The sequence below is a fragment of the Podarcis muralis genome, chromosome 14, assembly GCF_964188315.1.
Source record: "Podarcis muralis chromosome 14, rPodMur119.hap1.1, whole genome shotgun sequence".
Lineage (NCBI taxonomy): Eukaryota > Metazoa > Chordata > Lepidosauria > Squamata > Lacertidae > Podarcis > Podarcis muralis.
Window position 1 is genome coordinate 44,995,105 of NC_135668.1, and position 18,691 is coordinate 45,013,795.

An 18,691-nucleotide genomic window follows, 5' to 3' on the forward strand; every position below is an offset into this window, starting at 1 on the left:
GCTTTCTGCTGAATGAGGATGTTTTTGCAATGCCTTAAACCAGACCTGAACTGCAAAATTGAATGGCAGGCCCCAGCCATGAAGGACTTGACAGCCCCCAGTTACTATTGTTCTAGGCAAGCGGCGGCAGCAGCAGCAACAACAAAAATCTAACCTTTTGGGGTGCCAGGTGAATACATTGCATTTGGCTTGGGGGAGGGAAGAATGATGTGGTGCACTCTAAGCTTGTCTATGCTGACAGATGGTTCTGTCCAGGATCTGGGGGATACCCGACAGAACCTGGGACCTTCTGCCTTCAAAGCATGTCATCTGCCACCGAGCTGTGCTCCCCTCAAATATGGAGTTGCCCTCTTAAACAATCCAGCAGTAAAATCAGCAGCAACTAGGCCCCTGACAACCTTCAAAAGCCTCCTCCTAACAACAAAGGGACACAGTAAAGGGATGGTATCCTCAGTATACAAAAGACTACTCCAAAATCCCACGAACCCCCTAGACGCAATTAAAAAACAATGGGAGGATGACATAGGCTATGAGATTAACCCCACTCAATGGACCAGAATGTGGTCTAAACCCCCCTTTAAATCCATATCAACGAAAAGAAAAGAACTCACTCTGAAACTTGGTGGTACATAACACCAAGAAAACAAGTGCTAATACACCCAGGAACCTCACCAAAATGCTGGAGAGGCTGCACCTCCACAGGAACATACCTCCACATGTGGTGGGAGTGCCCCAAAATCCAACTATTCTGGACAACAGCCATACGAGAAATATGTAAAATAACTAAGCAAGTATTAGAAATCACCCCAGAATTGGCCCTACTAAACATCTTCCAAGACAATAATGCCCATTTACACCACAAATAACTCATAACACACCTACTTTCAGCAGCCAAAATGACCATAAACAGACACTGGAGAGACCTGTCAGGAGTGAGCATGGACCAATGGTACAAAATAGTATGGGAAACAGCCTTACTAGAAAAATTAACCAATAACCTGAAACTGACAGGGGGACAAACAGAAGAAGACACCTTCACACTGTAATGGCTTCCCTTTATTACATACACAGCCCAACAAGAGAATGACAAAATTCCACCAACAGCATACAAATCAATATGGCTAATCTGATTCAAAAACACCCACCCACCCCACTCACACAAGAAAACAAAGATCACCACAGCCAACCACAAATGAACAACCACACCCTAGGCCAACCCCAACCTCTCTCACCACCAAAGGAACACAAATGAATAGCAGAGAACCTGCACAAGCAACACTGACACAAAACCCCACATATATTAAGTACAATAGAAACATCACCACCTGACACCACCCCCACTCACCTTTCCCCCCCCCCCCTCCACCTCTTTCCCTCTTTTCTTCCTAATGTCTCAACAAATGAAACTGATCTGTAAAAAATGTTACTTGGGGGGTGGGGGGGAGAGAGACATTGCACATACTTTTGTAAACTAAGAAAATCTTTAATAAAAATACATTTTTTTAAAATGGAGTTGCCTTGAATTTAATGACTTTACTGATCCCTTACTGCTTTGTGATCCTACGTCAAAGGAGCAGTTTGTGCAACAGAAATGCCAGATAGTGAACAAGTTTTGCTGCAAAGGTGTTTCTTCCCAGATTACCATTCTGCAAGCCCTGCTTCTGTCTCTTATCTCTAGGTCCTTGTCTTCTATACCTTTTTTTTTTACATGGAAACACATCTTCAGGATAGCCAAGTTGTGTGAAATAACAACACATACCCTTTATTTTATTTTAATCTATATACATTGGTTCAACTGAAGTTACAGAAAGCATCGTAAACATCCCATTCTTGAATCAGAGCTAGAAGAAGCATCTCTGTCTTATCAGTGTTGAACTTTTTTTAAAAAAATGGAAGGGTGTGAGATATTTAAAGTGTGATCTCACCCCTGCACATTTCAGTTGGAAATAAGTGGAGATCCCATTTCTTTCTTATATTTTTTCCTAGCTGACCCTACCTGGGCATTACACCAGCAGTTTGGATACTTGCAATCCAATGCCTGTCTACTTGCAAGCAAGTCCTCTTGACTTATAGTCTCATGGAACTGCACAGTCTTGCAACCAAATGAAAGAAAGGCTTATAGCGGTTGTGTTTGAAAGTTCTCTGACAAACCTGGTGGCATCTGAAATTATTTGTGCGTGGTTTTCTTCACAAAGTTATTCAGTTTTATTGCTCCGATATTTATTACTCCTGTAATCCAAAGCTAACATGAATTGCATTCCGCATGTTTGGATTCCGCATGCCTCCGTACAATAATCTGTTCTTGTACAGCTGCTCCTTTTATGCCTTTTTCTTCTTCTTCCCACCTCCGGTAGTCTTGGTGCTTGGTGGCGCCTGCGGTGAAACAGGGGATTCTTCCTTTGGCGAAGACTGCAGCTGTATCGATGCTTCTTCCAGCTCTCTGCACAAACTTTCTTCCAGCTCCTGAGCTGCTTTTTCTGCTGCAGCTTCTTCTAGCTTTCTGGCTTCTTCTGCCTCCCTCATAGCATTAAGCCTGTGGCCAGAGTGGGGTGGGACAGAGAAGTTGGGGGGTCAGATTCTTTTAAACCAAAAAGTCATAACACAATTCAGAACATGTGAGCCACAAAACAACAAATCCATAAATGGCACCCACACAAATGTTAGGATGATATCAAGAAGCCATCCCTTATCGAAACAGCCAGCTTCATGCTCAGATGCAAACTTTGCTTAATCGTATCAGCCTAAGCAAAGGAAGTAAATTATCCCCTAGTGAAGAAAATTAACTCTTTTGCTAAAGATGACCAGTGGTACTTGCCATTGTCTTCTTGATTTGAGCATTTTGATGCTAAGGCTCAAACTTGGAAGTGGCATGGATAAGTATGTTCTTTCCTTCAAGTTTCTCATTTTTCCAGGTACCTTGATCACTTTGCTTCCTTAGCTCCATAGAGCTACAGCTACTTCTAACGCTAAGGCACAGTTTAGCCTTACATGTGAACATGTAATCTCAATCTGGCATAATAGAAGGCAGACTATAGCAATGAAGGCCCAGTATTGCCAGCATGTCTCCAATGAAAACAGCCGGGCCATCTAGCAAAGCACCCTGTTTTATGATGGGATAACTCAGTTGGTAGAGAATGTGACAGGGTCGTTGGTTTGAGCCCCACATTGGGCAAGAGATTCCTGCATTGCAGGGGGTTGGACTAGATGACCCTCATGGTCCCTTCCAACTCTATGATTCTATGAACGCATGTGGCAAGGCTCCTGCCAAATTTGGGAGCAGGTTAGAAACCATGATCCACAAGCAAAAGCTGAAAACTCACTTTGCTTCTTCTTCAGCTTCTTGGATCTTCTTCAGTACAAGGAATTCAGCGTGCCGAATCCTGTTGTCTATAATGGTTTCTTTCACGACTTCCAAGTGTTTGTAGCCGGCAAAGAATTTGTTGACAAAAAAGATGTAGATCTGGCTCATCCATAAACCAAGTTTGTCCTTCTGCTCGTTCTTTGCACTTTCGAGGTTATCTGCAAGACGGCGGGGTGGGGGGGATGGGAAATAAATGGAGTTTTAGTTGTAGGGCAGGGGACGGCCAACAAAGCACCCTCCAGTTATGTGTGGTGCCTACAACTGCCATCATCCCTGGCTATTGGCTGTGCTGGCTGAGGATGATGGGAGCTTCTGCAGCAGAGCACCCCCTTTGGCCAACCCCTGTTGTAGGGGAAAGACTATCATAGCTTCATAGCAGAGCACACGCTTAGGTTGCAGAAGATCCTAGGTGGATCCAGGGGCGGAGGAAGGTGGGGCGGTGGAGGTGGAGTAGGCAGGGCCAGAATTAAAAGTGGGCTGAGCAACAAATGTGAATTTCACCTTTTGCACGGTAAGCTAGTTCCTTTCCATCCTCCGCCCAGGCAAGCGAGCTGCATAATCAGAGGCCAGGGATCCATTCGAACCAGACAAAAGCACCCAAGATGGGTGCACAGACCTGACATTTTGCAACAATGCTTTCTTCTAAGGAACCTTCATTTGGATGGTGGTGGGATGTTGGTTGTGGGGATTGTTATTTTGCTATTTGGAAAAATCAGTAACATTTTCTTTTCTTTTTTCAAAGGAGGGTGCAGGTGTATGCCCCCGGGGAGAGTCCTGGGGGGCAGACAGAGATGCATAGCGGGCTGTATTTAGACCCTGGGCCAAAGGTTCCCCATCTGTGCAATACTATTATTGGCTTAGGGCTTATGGCTTGCAATCCACTGCAGAATTCAAGCACGCTTCGTTTGGGACTTAGCTGTGGGGTCGGAGCAACAGTGGACTTGGCCCCTTGTGAAAGCCTTCAAAAAAGGAAGGTGCAAGTTATTGTGTTCTGGTCTGGTGTTCTTTTACTGCCCTCTTGTGACAGCAGGAAATCTTACAGGAATGTGTGCTCAAATACTGCACAATCTGCAGCTCAGGGTGACCCTTCCAAAAAGCAGCACCTCTAGTTAAGATTAGATAGAGAAGGGAATGCTTTTCAAATAAATAAAGGCCAACTTATCATGGATGCCAACCATAGCTGTCAACCTTTCCTTTTTTGGTGGGAAATTCCCTTATTCCAGCGCCATTTCCCGCTGTTTCCCGCTGCTATCCTGGATTGTTAGATATCCCGTAGACTGTCCCCGGACAGGTGAGGCTGCTGATCCCTTATTTTTGAGGCTGCCGATCCCTTATTTTCAAATCTGAAAGTTGACAGCTATGATGCCAACACAATCCAGAAGTAAAGAAATAAAACACCCAGAATATAGGAAAACAAAGAGATATACTAAAAGGGCAACATCTTTACCTTGCCCAATGGTTAAACGGGAAAGCAAACAAAATAAATCCTAGCAAAGTTTTTTGGAAACTGCATTCTGGGTTATGAAATTGTGTGTATGTGTGCCAAACATAAACATACATATATTAATAACAACAACTCCAAAAATGCAAAAATGATTCTTTACGTTGATAAAAAGATGATCCATACCTGATAGCTTGCTATCTAAAAAGTTCTAGTTTTCTCACCTGCTAATTCCTTCATGGGAGCACTAAGAATTGACTCTTGCCCTGCTTCCGCGCTTGATAGTGACGGAGCTGAACTTTCTTCTTTCTCTTCCACGATAGCAGAGAAGGTGACATTAAAACTCATGGCTGAAAGGAAGAAAAGCATCTGCTAAATATTTTGGAAAGTCATTTGTCTCTTTGCCTGTTCTCTATGCATTTCGGACACCTCTTAAGTTACCACAACCAAATTTTGCACTATAGTTCTTGAGATGAAGGAGCGAGTTTCTGTCGACTACAACCAGATGCCCTTTTGATTCAAGGTGGTGGTGGGCTGAGCCCTTCTAAGCTGCACTGACTTTAAACGCTGGTGTCGATACTGCACCAAAATGTTTGGTTTATTCATCACCCGTAGAACTCGGCACAGTTCTCAACATAAAGATTCAAGATGAAAACACAAAAAATGCAATAACAGGAACAAACAAACAAAAAACTACATAAGCCAATAACACACACACACACACCCGTCCCACAAACACATTTAAAACATTACAGGATGTTAAACTGTCAAAGGCCTAGTTGAACCACATTAATTTCAACACTAGTTTTTCCCTCAGAGCAAAAAAAGACAAGGCTCAGATTGGAAGGACCGGAATTTCCAAGGACCCACCCTGAGGAGAGAGACTTTTTTCTTTACTGGGAGATTTTGAGCCGTGCCGGGATCCTTTGCCCTCTTTTCCTCCATTCTTGCCTTTTCCTTTCTGTGGTAATGAGAAAAAAGATAATAAAAAATAAAAAAATGAGTTGTTGAGTTAGGAGATGGTGTTATTTTCAAAATCTGGTACCGTAACTAAGATAAAACATAAAGCAAAAATAAATATATGTCCGGGTAAGGTTGTTCAAAAACCAGTTCATGGCAAAGACTCAAGAGAACAGAGTCAATGTTCTTTACTCTTCCATTTATTTGTTTAACAAACTTGAAACACTGCTTGACTGTAAAAAAAAAAGAAAGAAAAAGACAACCTCTAAGCGGTTTACAAAAACATTAAATAAAATTAGCCTTAAAAAGTTAACCAAGTATTTAGAAATATCCAGAAGTTGATTTAAAATCAACAGTAGCTAAAAAGAAATGAAACGCATGTAGCTTCTACCTGTCTGAATAGGCTTGCCTAAAGAAAAATGTTTGAAGCCGGCACTGAAAAGATTACAGCAAAAGTGCCTCTGCCTGATGTCAAGAGGCAGGGAATTCCAAAGTATAGGTGCTGCCACAATGAGGTCATGCAGGTATACCCACAAGATTCTGTCTGGAAGATGCTTTGGTCATGTGCCCAAGTGGGGGGATAAGAGGTAAACTAACATTGACTGGGAACTCTCAATGCCCCAACTCAATGCCCCAATGTACAGGCCTAACTGCCAGAACTTCCTACGCCACCCACAGAAAGCCTCGGTAAATATCCCCTCAAAAATCCACATTACACCATTCTTCCTGCTCAATACCTGTTTGCACTAGCTTGGCCTACATTGAAAATGGCCTCTTCCACATGCCCACATTTCACTGGGCGCCAAGTCTGAACATTTGCCCTCGCATCTACAGTGGTACATCGGGTTAAGTACTTAATTCGTTCCAGAGGTCCATTCTTAACCTGAAACTGTTCTTAACCCGAAGCACCACTTTAGCTAATGGGGCCTCCTGCTGCTGCCGCGCTGACGGAGCACGATTTCTGTTCTCATCCTGAAGCAAAGTTCTTAACCCGAGGTAATATTTATGGGTTAACAGAGTCTGTAACCTGAAGCGTATGTAACCCGAGGTACCACTGTACTCTGAACAAAAAATAATAATACAGAGTGCTTCTCTCTACGGCTGAGTACAGTGAAGTCTGCTATAAGTGCCTCCCCAGCTTGAAAGGGGGGTATAATAGGAGAGTATGCCCACACCCATGTTGTGTCCCTGTTTCTTTTTTTTTGCTCTTTTGGGTGTGGTAGCCATTTTTGTGTTATGCTAGGCAACCCCGGCGGCCATTTTGTGACTGGCACCCACAGTGTTCCAAACGTGCGCAGTGGCCCCAAACAGTTGGTGATCCCCTGCTTCCATCACGTGATCACATCAGACAACTTACGAGAAAGCAAGCAGCGGTAGCAACATAATAAACAGATAGCAGTGGTAGAGAATGACGGGCAATTCAACTGCCACAATGCCCAAGAACCTCCGAAATAACTGTCTTCATCATCTTTCGGGAAACTAAAGAGAGGAATGTAGGCGGGCCTTCCAGGGAAGAGAATTGCAGAGTTAGGGGGGCAACCACTGAAAAGGCCCTTTCCTGGGAACACAGAAAGTGGCTTTGTACTAAGTCAGACAGCAGCTCTCCGCGATTTCAAGCAAGAATCTCTCCAAGTCCTTCCTGGACCTGGGACCTCAAAACAGCCATTATGTTTCATCACCCCACTGACCTCGGACTTCTTTCCCTTGCCAACATCCACAAAATGCACAATCTTGCTTGTGGAAGCCTTGACATGCAGGGTTTCTGTGGTCTCAGTGCTTGTTTCGCCACTGCTTAGACTTCTGGTTTGAACGGACTGATAATTTTAAAAGAATAGAATAAAATAAGAGCAATACTGTAGTTAGTTGGAGGTGCTATATGGGGGGGGGGAATAAAAGACACTTGCACACACCCAAAAGAAAACATCCCTCTGAACTCCAGTTAGAGGTATTGTGCTTTACAGATATGCAAGCACATAGGTCTAGATCAAGGACTCAGCCACACTGGCAAAGAAAAAGCACTTTATATGTGTTGTTTATGCAGAGAGCCAGTGTGGTGTAGTGGTTAAGAGCGGTGGACTCGTAATCTGGTGAACCGGGTTCACTTCCCCGCTGCTCCACATGCAGCTGCTGGGTGACCTTGGGCTAGTCACACTTCTCTGAAGTCTCTCAGCCCCACTCACCTCACAGAGTGTTTGTTGTGGGGGAGGAAGGGAAAGGAGAATCCTAGCCGCTTTGAGACTCCTTTGGGTAGTGATAAAGCGGGATATCAAATCCAAACTCCTCTTCTTCTTCTTCTTCTTTTAACACAGTGGCACCAGATGGTGCTGTGGAGCTCCATTTTTGCCAACCCGATTTCTCATACAAGTTTACAACGCGTTTAACTGAAATGCTTCTTTGATGTGTCTAGATCCAGAACCAGAACTTCATTTCTGAGCGTGATCACATCCACACCATACTTTTAAAGCACATGGCTTCCCCCAAGGAATTATGGCAACTGTAGTTTGAGAAGTGTGCTGTGAACTGTGGCGCTGTGAGGGTTGAACCATAGTTCCCAGGAGAACCCAGGAGCTTTAAATGTGCTTTAAATGAATGGTGCTGATGTGGCCTTTGTCCATCAAGCCCAGCATTGCCTAGAAGCATAATAGAATTACAGAGCTGGGACCATGAGGGTCATCTAGTCCAACCCCCCTGCAAAGAATGAATCTTTGGCCCAACGTGGGGCTCGAACCCACAACCCTGAGGTTAAGAGCCTCATGCTCTCTACCGACTGAGCTTCCAGGTTTTCAGGCAGAAGTATTTCCCGTCAATTGATTTTTTAAAAAAACTGAACCTGTGACATTCTACAAAAAAAATCCTGTGTACTATCACTGAGTTAAGAGTCGCTTTTTAAAAATTAGGACCCTTATGATGTTGCCTGCCCTTTGCCCCACAATGGGCTCGTTCCATGAGTCCTTGTGTTCTGTGGCAGAGGAAACTTGCACTGTCCTCGTGTGACCAGATCCCCTGCCCCCTGTTCTCCAGGGCGGTGGTCAGCACCATTTGATATCATAGTTCCTCAGAACTGCTAGTGCTTTGGCCCCCAGGAGTCTTACCACCAGAGGAACATAGGGAGCCCCCTCACCCCCAAAGGCAGACCACTGGTCAATCTAGCTCAGGGTTAACCCTACCCCTGAGCTGCCAGCAACTTCTAACCCTAAGGCCCAGAGAAGTCAAAACAAGATTGTGTCCATGAATACAGCCTTAAACTCCTTTTCATTCCCAGAAGATGTTGAGTGGTAGAATTCACATCAGGGGCCTGTTGTTGGCATCCATCTGTCTTGGGAGTAATAATGCGCCTTGGAGGTGAGGTCAAGCTGTTGGAAGGCTGCAGCGCCTGCAGTGGCTGTAGAGACCGATACAGGAAAGACATGTTTTGTTGCAGCTGGGGCAGGTGAAGGTGTCCAGCTGTGTTGCTGCAGATGCACCATGGCGTTTCTTCTCTCTGCGGTCTTCCCAGTGGTCTTTTCTCCTCTGGTCACTGCTATGGATACACGACTTGACTGCCGGTCTCCAGGCACTGTGGTTGTCCGCGAGGGATTCCCACATGGCAGAGTTGACGTTGTCAGCCTTCATGTCATGTTTGCTGACATCTTTGTAATGCAGAGCAGACCTGCCGATTGGCCTGGTGCCAGAAGCCAGCTCCCTGTAGAGCACGTCCCTGAGGATCCTACCATCTTCCATTCTGTGGACATGAGCAAGCCGGCATAGACGTTGCTGAGACAGGAGCGCAAATCTGCTGGGAATGAGGGCTTGAGAGAACACGTTGTTGGGAATTCTGTCTGGCCATGTGATGCCCCAAATCCTCCTGATGTGGAAGGTGTTGAGGCGTTGCTCCTGATGGTTGTAAAGGGCCAATGTACCCTGTCAAACCTGCTCCCTCTTTGAAGATCTTAAGTTTGCTTGAAATGTCTGGCTTCCGTTCCAGAAAGTGCCCACACTCAATCTGGGAGGCCAGCAAACCTCGTGAAAGGCTGCTGCTGCTGCTGCATTTAACTCATCCCTTACCTGTAGGGTAAGAGAGTCAATGTTTACGCTCGGAGAACTAACCTGACCAGAGGACAAGTCCTGAGCCAATGGAGGCCCTGCAGCCGGGTCTATGAACTCATCTGTTCTGAAGGAACTTGTTGAACGACTGGATTCTTCCGCTTGCTGTTTCAGCATCTCATCGGTGACGTACAACAGGGCACAGTCCAGCAGAGCTTCGAAAAACTCCAGGAAAACAAGCTGTAGCACAACAAAGGAAGAAGAGAACAAGTTACTTCTAATCGACAAGATCAAAGGGTCCTCCAGGCATCTTTTTATTGCACATTTCTTATGATTAACGAGTCATGCCCACTTTCAGTACTGTTTGTACCTGCGAAAGTTTTGGGATGGACATGTTGCTTCTTTTCCAACCAGTGCATGTGTTTCCTGCTGAAATCCACTTACTTTTTAGACCACAAATGTTCTGGTTTATTTTTGTCCTCCTTCTGTTGCACTACAGCCCCTAATTTGGCTGCACTGGAGAAGCGCTGCAGAACAAACTAAATAGGAATAAATCCTCTTCTAATCCACCAAGAACATGTGGCAAAATATTCCTGGAGGGGTCCTAACTAGGGATCTGTGGAAGGGCTGAGCTGCAAGCAGCTGTCAGAGAGGAGCCAGGTCAGCAATTGTGTTAGGCGTTCGAACCAGGAGTCAGCGCTGAGGAACACGCCAAAACACACCAGAGGTAGGACAATCGTTGTTGCTCAGGGACGCAGTATGACCAGGAAATTCTTCATAGCCCTTTCCAACCTAGCAGGATCCAATGAGAAGCCTGGATGGGTGGAGCCAATCTGGAGTCTGAGATTACTTCACTGTGGGTTTCAGTGATGGAACTTCAAGAGGTCCCACATCACTGAGTTATTTCTTGTTGTCCAGTGGTTCTCTTTTTTTTTTTTTTTTTTTTGCATCATACTTTTTTATTGAGATTATACAAAAAGAAAAAACACGGACAAAGAAAAAGGAGAGAAGGTAACAATAAGAATACATATAAATACTCAAAGTCCAACCTAAGTGTATCTTATAATACATTAACATATAGAGTATACTTTGTTTACTTAAATTATTATTTCCCTTCCCTCGACTATACAAAAAAAGAAACTGGTTTACCACATATTTCTAACAAACCATAATATACTACACTCTTTCAGACCTGGGACTCCCCTCCACCCTTTTGGTAAGTATCAAACATGTTCCATACTCCCGTACTTATTTTTCACAAATCAAATTTAGTCGCTAGTAAATTTTTCCTATCCCCACCAGTGCTTTATAGATTTGTTCCTATATAATTCCAATATTTACTCCAATTTTTCTGAAATTTCTGTTCGTCTTGATCTCGAATTTTAACTGTTAACCTATCCAACTCGGCATAATTTATCATTTTGGCCTGCCAATCACTTAAACTGGGTATATTTTCCACTTTCCAATTTTGCGCCAATATAATTCTTGCTGCGGTGGTGGCGTAAAGAAATATGGTCTTATCTTCTTTTTTAATTTCTTTGCCCATCAGTCCCAACAAAAAGGCTTCAGGTCTTTTGGGAAAGGTGTATTTAAATATTTTTTTAAGCTCATTATAAATAATTTCCCAAAAGCCTTTCACCTTGTTACAACGCCACCACATGTGATAAAGATTACCCTCCACCTCGCCACATTTCCAGCATTTGTTGTTCTGTAACCTATACATTTTGGCCAGCTTCACCGGTGTATGGTACCATCTATATAACATCTTCCAAATATTCTCTCTCAATGCCGTACAGGCCGTAAATTTTATGGTACTATTCCACAGTTCCGACCACCTTACAAAATCAATATTATACCCAAAGTCAATGGCCCATTTAATCATTGCCTCCTTGACCTCCTCATCTTTTGTCTGCCACTCCAATAAGATCTCATATATTTTAGACAATGTTTTGTTCTTGCTATCTATAACCTCTACGTTAAATTTTGATTTTTTATCATCAAAGCCTAAACTCTTTTTGTCTTCTTTTAACAAGTCATGCACTTGATGATATTGCAACCAACCCGTGAGTAGGCTTTGTATCTCTTCGTAGGGTCTAAGTTTGGGCCCTTGATTTGTTTTTCTTAGAAGATCTTCATATGTCGCATTGTTCCCTTCCATATTTAGTTTCTTAACCGTTAGAACCTCTATTGGTGAGATCCACCAGGGGGTTTTCCTTTCAAGGAGGTTTTTATTTCTTTCCCACACCTGGTAGATTGGTCCCCTGAAAATATGGTTTAAGAAGCTCCTGTGTACCTTCACCTTCCCGTACCACAGGTACGCGTGCCACCCGTACCTATTATCATAGCCTTCCAGATCCAGTATATCTCTGTTCTCTAGTTTTATCCATTCCTTTATCCAGAGTAGGCACGCTGATTCATAATATAAACTCAAATCTGGAAGGGAAAAGCCCCCTCTTTCTTTTTTATCTATTAGTATTTTCATTTTTATCCGTGGTCTTTTCCCTTGCCAGATGTATTTCGCTAAGGCTCTTTGCCACTCTTTACACTGTTTTATACCTTTAAGTATTGGGATAGTTTGAAACAGGAACAACATTCTGGGTAAAATATTCATTTTTACTACTGCTATCCTTCCTAAAAAGGAGAGTTTCAGTCTTCCCCAGATTTCCATATCTTTCTTTATATTCTTCCAGGTGACCTCATAATTGTCCTTGTACAGATTTAAGTTTTTAGCCGTAATCCAAATTCCTAGATATTTCACTTTCTTAACTGCCGTGATTCCTACCCTTTGTTCTAGATCAATCGTTTCCTCCTTTGTTAAATTTTTGACCAACATTTTGGTTTTATCTTTATTTACCTTGAGCCCTGCAACCGCTCCGAATTCTTCAATTATTTGTAAAGCTTCTTTAGTACTCTTCTGTGGGTCTTCTAGGTGGTTCTCAACCTGTTGTCCAGTGGTTCTCAACCTGTGGGTCCCCAGATGTTGTTGGACTACAACTCCCATCATCCCTGAGCTCTGGCCTCGCTAGCTAGGGGTGATGGGAGTTGTAGTTCAACAACATCTGGGGACCCACAGGTTGAGAAAGGCTGTATGTTGTCAGTTCTACCAATTAATTGGGGAGGGGGGCTGGTTTGTGTCAGAATTGGACAGAGCCCCCAATCCTGCAATACTGTTTGCCTGATGTGAAATACAGTGAGGGCAGCTTTAGGGGCAAGGATGTGAAAGCGGCTATCTCAGGGGTCAGCAAACTTTTTCAGCAGGGGACTGGTCCACTGTCCTTCAGACCTTGTGGGGGGTCGGACTATATTGGGGGGGAATGAACGAATTCCTATGCCCCACAAATAACCCAGAGATGTATTTTAAATAAAAGCAGACATTCTACTCATGTAAAAAAACCAGGCAGGCCCCACAAATAACCCAGAGATGCATTTTAAATAAAAGGACACATTCTACTCATGTAAAAACACGCCGATTCCCGGACAGTCCGCAGGCCGGATTTAGAAGGCGATTGGGCCGGATCTGGCCCCCGGGCCTTAGTTTGCCTACCCATGGGCTATCTGGCTGCTGACAGGTATGTTGTTTCATTGCAAAGCTCTCGAGATAAGGCAGGAAGCACAGCCCTCACTCTGATTGCCTCATCATGGCAGCACCACATGATGACATGGCATCATAACTGTTATGTACTGAAGTTCTCACCCTGGGCCAGCAGGGGGATACTGTAGATAGTTATGCAAATAAGGGATCGAAAGTGATGTTCAGTGATTGGATAGTTTTAGAAAATTGTTATAGTTACATTGTACTGGAGCTCTATATAAGCAGGCTGACTGAACCCTTCAGTTCAGTTCTGTTCTGGCCTGTGAATAAACAAGAGCTGTTTGAAGAATCGCTGTGTCGTCTGATATGTTCACCCACAACTTAACAATAACGACGCCAAATCAGAGTGAGGACCATGCTTCTGGATCTTTGTGGTAGAAGGGGGAATGATGCCTGGTGGGCAATTGATGCTGGCCGGATCATGAAACAGACGCCAGGAAAAAGCAAATGGGGCAGTTTAATTTCACTCACCCAAAGTCCCACTTGGAGTGGCTCAGCTCTACATTAGAAACTTATATGACTCATCATATTGATTAACTAGCAAAAGCTTTTGTTCTTAAACAAAGTTCCTTCTGGGCGAAGGACAGTCCAAGCCCAACCAGCTCCTGAAGTGGGTTGGCTCTTTTCAGTGTAGCTGCAGAAATTTACACCCAGACCATATTTCCCCACACTTTCCCGAAATACATATACCTCATGTTCTAAGTTAGTGTCATCTCCATCACGCACACAAGGGCTGTCTTTGGCCAGTATATTCACAATTTTGGTAGCGGTTAACTGCTTGCTTACGAGTCTTAAATCCTGGAGAATGAAGCGACAACAACAAAATGGTTAGTGTTATCCAAATTTCTCAATTTGGCATGTGCTGCTACCTAGTCCATGTTCTCCCAAATGATACATGGGCCAAAATATGCTAAAAATGCAAAAGCAACAATAAGCTGTAAATACAAAGGCATATATTTGTGAAAACATGCCAATATTAGCTTAAACATGCTTTGTGAAAATGTGTATATTAGGCCGCCATTGCATACAAAAACTGAAAAAAATTCTATGCAATTGTATAGTATGAGAAATTTGTGCTAAAATATTGATAATTTTTCATGAGGGCTTTTTAAAAAAATAACAAAATAACAAACTGATGTGGAAATGCAGAGAATGGATAACAGGAAAAATGAGAACCTGAAATGAACCAACACTGACAGATAACATCTGTCGCTAACAAGACCCGAAATAAATCCTTGAGATGGTGATTACTTTCAGCATCCAGAGGAAGTGCCTCATCTTCATGGTCGGTTCGTACGGAGCAACGGGATTTGGTCGACAAAAGGCCCTGAATATCTCCCAACACTTGTCAATGTAATTGATTGCGTAGACTGTTTGTTGCCGGTCGCTGAACAAGATGCCTGCAGAGGCAAACGGGGGCGGGGGGGGGGAGAGAAGAGCCAGATGATGAAAAAGGCCCAAACACCTGTGCGTAAATGAAATCTGGGGAAATGTAGGAAACCAAACCAAACCAAAATGCATAGCCCACCTTTTATGTGGCAGGCGTTAGGACAGATATTCTTGACCATCAACTTGCAGAAGCACTTGAAGAGGCGGGGACTCGTATTGCTGGAGTTAAAACAGGAATTCGATATAGAAGTCACTACTGCGATATGCGGAGGAAACAGGTTTCAGAAATTCAGAAGAGATTGCATTTTAGAGTTATGTGTTGTAGGGCTGCAGTTTTTCCATCAGTTAATTGGTTTGGTTATTTTTGTTTTGGTTTTTTAAAAACTATGTTGACTATTTATGGATCCAAAACCAATAATTTTTTAGAAACTATCCCTCCCTAATCCAGAAGATGGGAGTTGGGCATTGCATCCGAAGGAACATCCAAACAACGTTCTAAGTTCCTATCGTGTGCAACCGTTTATATAGAAGGCAATCAACAGTTTACATTAAGCAAAAGGTTTTATAATGTTCTTTGTCTTCATTCTAAGAACATATATAATAAAGCCATACCAGTCAGTTTCAAAAGAATCTTTATGCTTCAAACCTTGTGCCCGTTTTACTTTATTATATACATTATTTTAATGGGACGCGGGTGGTGCTGTGGGTTAAACCACAGAGCCTAGGACTTGCTGATCGGAAGGTCGGCGGTTCGAATCCCCGCGACGGGGTGAGCTCCCATTGCTCGGTCCCTGCTCCTGCCAACCTAGCAGTTCGCAAGCAACTCAAAGTGCAAGTAGATAAATAGGGACCGCTCTCCGGCGGGAAGGTAAAACGGCGTTTCCGTGTGCTGCGCTGGTTCGCCAGAAGCGGCTTAGTCATGCTGGCCACATGACCCGGAAGCTGTCTGCGGACAAGCGCCGGCTCCCGGCCTCTTGAGCGAGATGAGCGCGCAACCCCAGAGTCGGTCACGACTGGACTTGATGGTCAGGGGTACCTTTACCTTTACCTTTATACATTATTTTGTGTGTCTCTGTGTGTACATGTTATATGTTGGAAGAATCAAATAAATCATTCTAAAAACTGAATTGAACATTCATTCCAATTTGTTTGCAAGGAAGTTCCATGACAAGCATTAATCCTGATTTGCTTGTGGAGTGTTTGTATACCTTCCCATTAATCATTTGCTCATTCAACACTTTTCAATGCAATTACCTGTCACTTTCCAAAATTCTAGAAGTCTATTTTTCAGAAGTGGGTTTTTTTGACCTAGGGCTACACAGCACTTTAATCAACTTTAATGGCACAATTCTCATTATCCAATATACACTTGAACCCCTCCAGCAACCTACTGAGAGCGTGGAGGTGCCTTGGGTTGAGATTTTAAACTGGTGACTTTTCAGCAAACTATTATCAGGTTCAGCGATACCTTAGCTGATGAACTAGACAAGCCACTTACTCAAACTCCTTATGATAGATGTGGAAGGACAAATAGATGAGATATGTCAAAAACATTCGGAGCAGCAAAGTCTCATATGGAGAGTGAATCTCTTCAAGTAATGTTTTATCTGAAAAACAAACAAAAACACTGTACTGCATACAACAAGGTCAACTTGTTTTCATTCCTGACTTTAATTGAAAATCTTGGTGTGTATTTTAAGTTTTGTGTAATTAATTACAATGGTACCTCGGGTTACAGACGCTTCAGGTTACATATGCTTCAAGTTACAGACTCTGCTAACCCAGAAATAGTGCTTCAGGTTAAGAACTTTGCTTCAGAATGAGAACAGAAATCGTGCTCCGGTGGCGCAGCGGCAGCTGAAGGCCCCATCAGCTAAAGTGGTGCTTCAGGTTAAGAACAGTTTCAGGTTAAGAACAGACCTCCGGAATGAATTAAGTACTTAACCCGAGGTACCACTGTATAATTATTTTAAGGTAAGACATTCTGAAAACTGGCTTATGTCATGCACATAAAACAGTTATATCCCTTCCATCCAGTATGGATTACTGGCTACCCTAACTGAACAATAGCAAGAGAACTGTACCAGAAGTTAAGTCATAATATCAGGCTCACCCCACACAGTGGTGGCTTGTGCCCATTGGGACTGGTAGGCCAGAAGCAAGGAAGACCAACAGCAGGTGAAGCCAGAGCCAACGACAGGCAGGATCCAACCCACTGATTGGGACATGTGGGGTGACTCTGTGTGTATACACACGCAAACCTAAGGCTTTGCTTAAACTTGTGGAGGCTCTTCCATTTACCGCCACGCCATGATTTAGTGGCACATGTGAACTGGGCCAATCATTGCAACTTCAACGCAAAGCGTTGGCTTCATTAAGTTGCAAATAGGCTATTTACCCACGCTTACTGATTGCTGCTCTGCCACTACTAAAATAACATGGGCAATCTATTCTATTAGGAATGCAAACCATTCAGGATCCTATCCATGTCGGCAAGCGTAAGGTTGCAGTGGTGGAATCTGCAGTCCTTTAGAAATCGCCAGAACTGAAGCTTCGTCATCAGGAAAGTGTTATCAAGAGAATGGTCATATCCTAAGCTGCTGTAGAAGGTGTAGATTCGCCTCAGTTCCGAGATATATCTCAGTACAGCAAACTCTGTCTGGAGACAAATATATATAGTTTTCGATAGAAAACCAGTAATAAAAAAGTATAAGTATTTTGTCGTATTAAATAAGCTAAATATGTATAATAAAATATTTTTGTATTTATATACCTCATATTTATTAATATTTGCCAGTCTGACTTATTAATGAAGCTCTTTGGGGAACGTGTTTTTCTATGCATTAATTGTGTCTGTGTATTATCTTACTATTATTATTGTCCCTTTTGTATTCTACCTTGAAAACTCTATGATCAGTAGCAATAATTAAGACTAAAGGAGGATTTCAATGGTGTGCTACATTGAATGTTCCATCAGCTCAAACATTTCAGTCTGCCAGACCAAATTATCTCCTACTCCAGTGTGCTGTTCTGGGGGATCTCCTGACCCCATGAGGAGATAATTTTAGTGGGTATTGTTGGGGGGGAGAGTGAAGGGAAAGTCATATTGCACAAGGAGAGGTCCTTGTGTAGGACTTCCACCAACAGGGCTGGTGGGTGAATCCTGCCCAGATATTAAGAGATGGACGGACTGACAGAGAAATTGAAGGTTTACATTTCCAACACTGCTTGAAGGGAAGACTCACACCTTCTATACCAGGCACGTCCAATTCCCAAAAGACTGCAATCTACTCACAGTATAATAATGCCACCTGTGATCTACCCATTGTCATTGACAGGCAAAGTTGCTGAGCTTTTTGGGGGGCAGGGATCGCTAAGGATCACACGATCGACCATGGACATCCCACGATCAACCAGTAGATCACGATCGACTTGTTGGACATGCCTGTTCTATACAACCTGGTATCATTTTATTGATTTTGCTAAGGCAATCAAATATGGTTTTCACCCTCCATCAACTCATGGAACCTTATGGAGAGACACTTTCATTTCAGTGCCTTTTTGGGTAGGTCTAAAAACTACAACCATCAGCCTCTATTTTTCTTTCTTTTCTGTACAACTACCAAGCTGTATTTTTCTTGTACGGGTATGTTTTGTTCCTTGAAATTAAAAATCATTTTTTTAATAAAACCATAAATGTAAGCCATTTTACCTGTTTGATTTCTTCTTCCCTGTTTTCTTCTGGAAATATAGCCAACAAAGTTGATATATCTATTTCTATATTCGTTCCCAGTGCAGATGTACTATCTGGGCCATCAACAACTTTGATACTCTCTTCGCAACGGGGCAGGCGGTGGGAGGAAAGAAATCAAACTGATAATTATTTGTTACAAAAATTTAAAGAGCAACATCAGCACAAGCAGAC

The 18,691-nt window shown here is 43.2% G+C and overlaps 1 protein-coding gene across 4 annotated transcripts in view; it reads right to left on the minus strand.

The window, feature by feature from the left end:
* Positions 1-1,736: 1,736 nt before the first annotated feature.
* LOC114584521 (radial spoke head 10 homolog B-like) overlaps positions 1,737-18,691 on the minus strand; it is a 32,633-nt gene continuing 15,678 nt past the window's right edge. For 3 of the 4 annotated variants that reach the window (XM_077918598.1, XM_028706449.2, XM_077918597.1), the window contains exons 10-21: positions 18,479-18,600; positions 17,236-17,425; positions 16,265-16,373; positions 14,906-14,985; positions 14,629-14,777; positions 14,068-14,175; positions 9,849-10,025; positions 7,451-7,576; positions 5,673-5,763; positions 5,027-5,152; positions 3,321-3,519; positions 1,737-2,533 (exon numbers count right to left, since the gene is read on the minus strand). In XM_077918598.1, coding sequence (XP_077774724.1) covers positions 2,320-2,533; positions 3,321-3,519; positions 5,027-5,152; positions 5,673-5,763; positions 7,451-7,576; positions 9,849-10,025; positions 14,068-14,175; positions 14,629-14,777; positions 14,906-14,985; positions 16,265-16,373; positions 17,236-17,425; positions 18,479-18,600 — 1,691 coding nt within the window. In that variant the 3' untranslated portion in view covers positions 1,737-2,319. The remainder of the gene's footprint in view (positions 2,534-3,320; positions 3,520-5,026; positions 5,153-5,672; positions 5,764-7,450; positions 7,577-9,848; positions 10,026-14,067; positions 14,176-14,628; positions 14,778-14,905; positions 14,986-16,264; positions 16,374-17,235; positions 17,426-18,478; positions 18,601-18,691) is intronic. The other variant, XM_077918599.1, reaches the window with a different exon arrangement.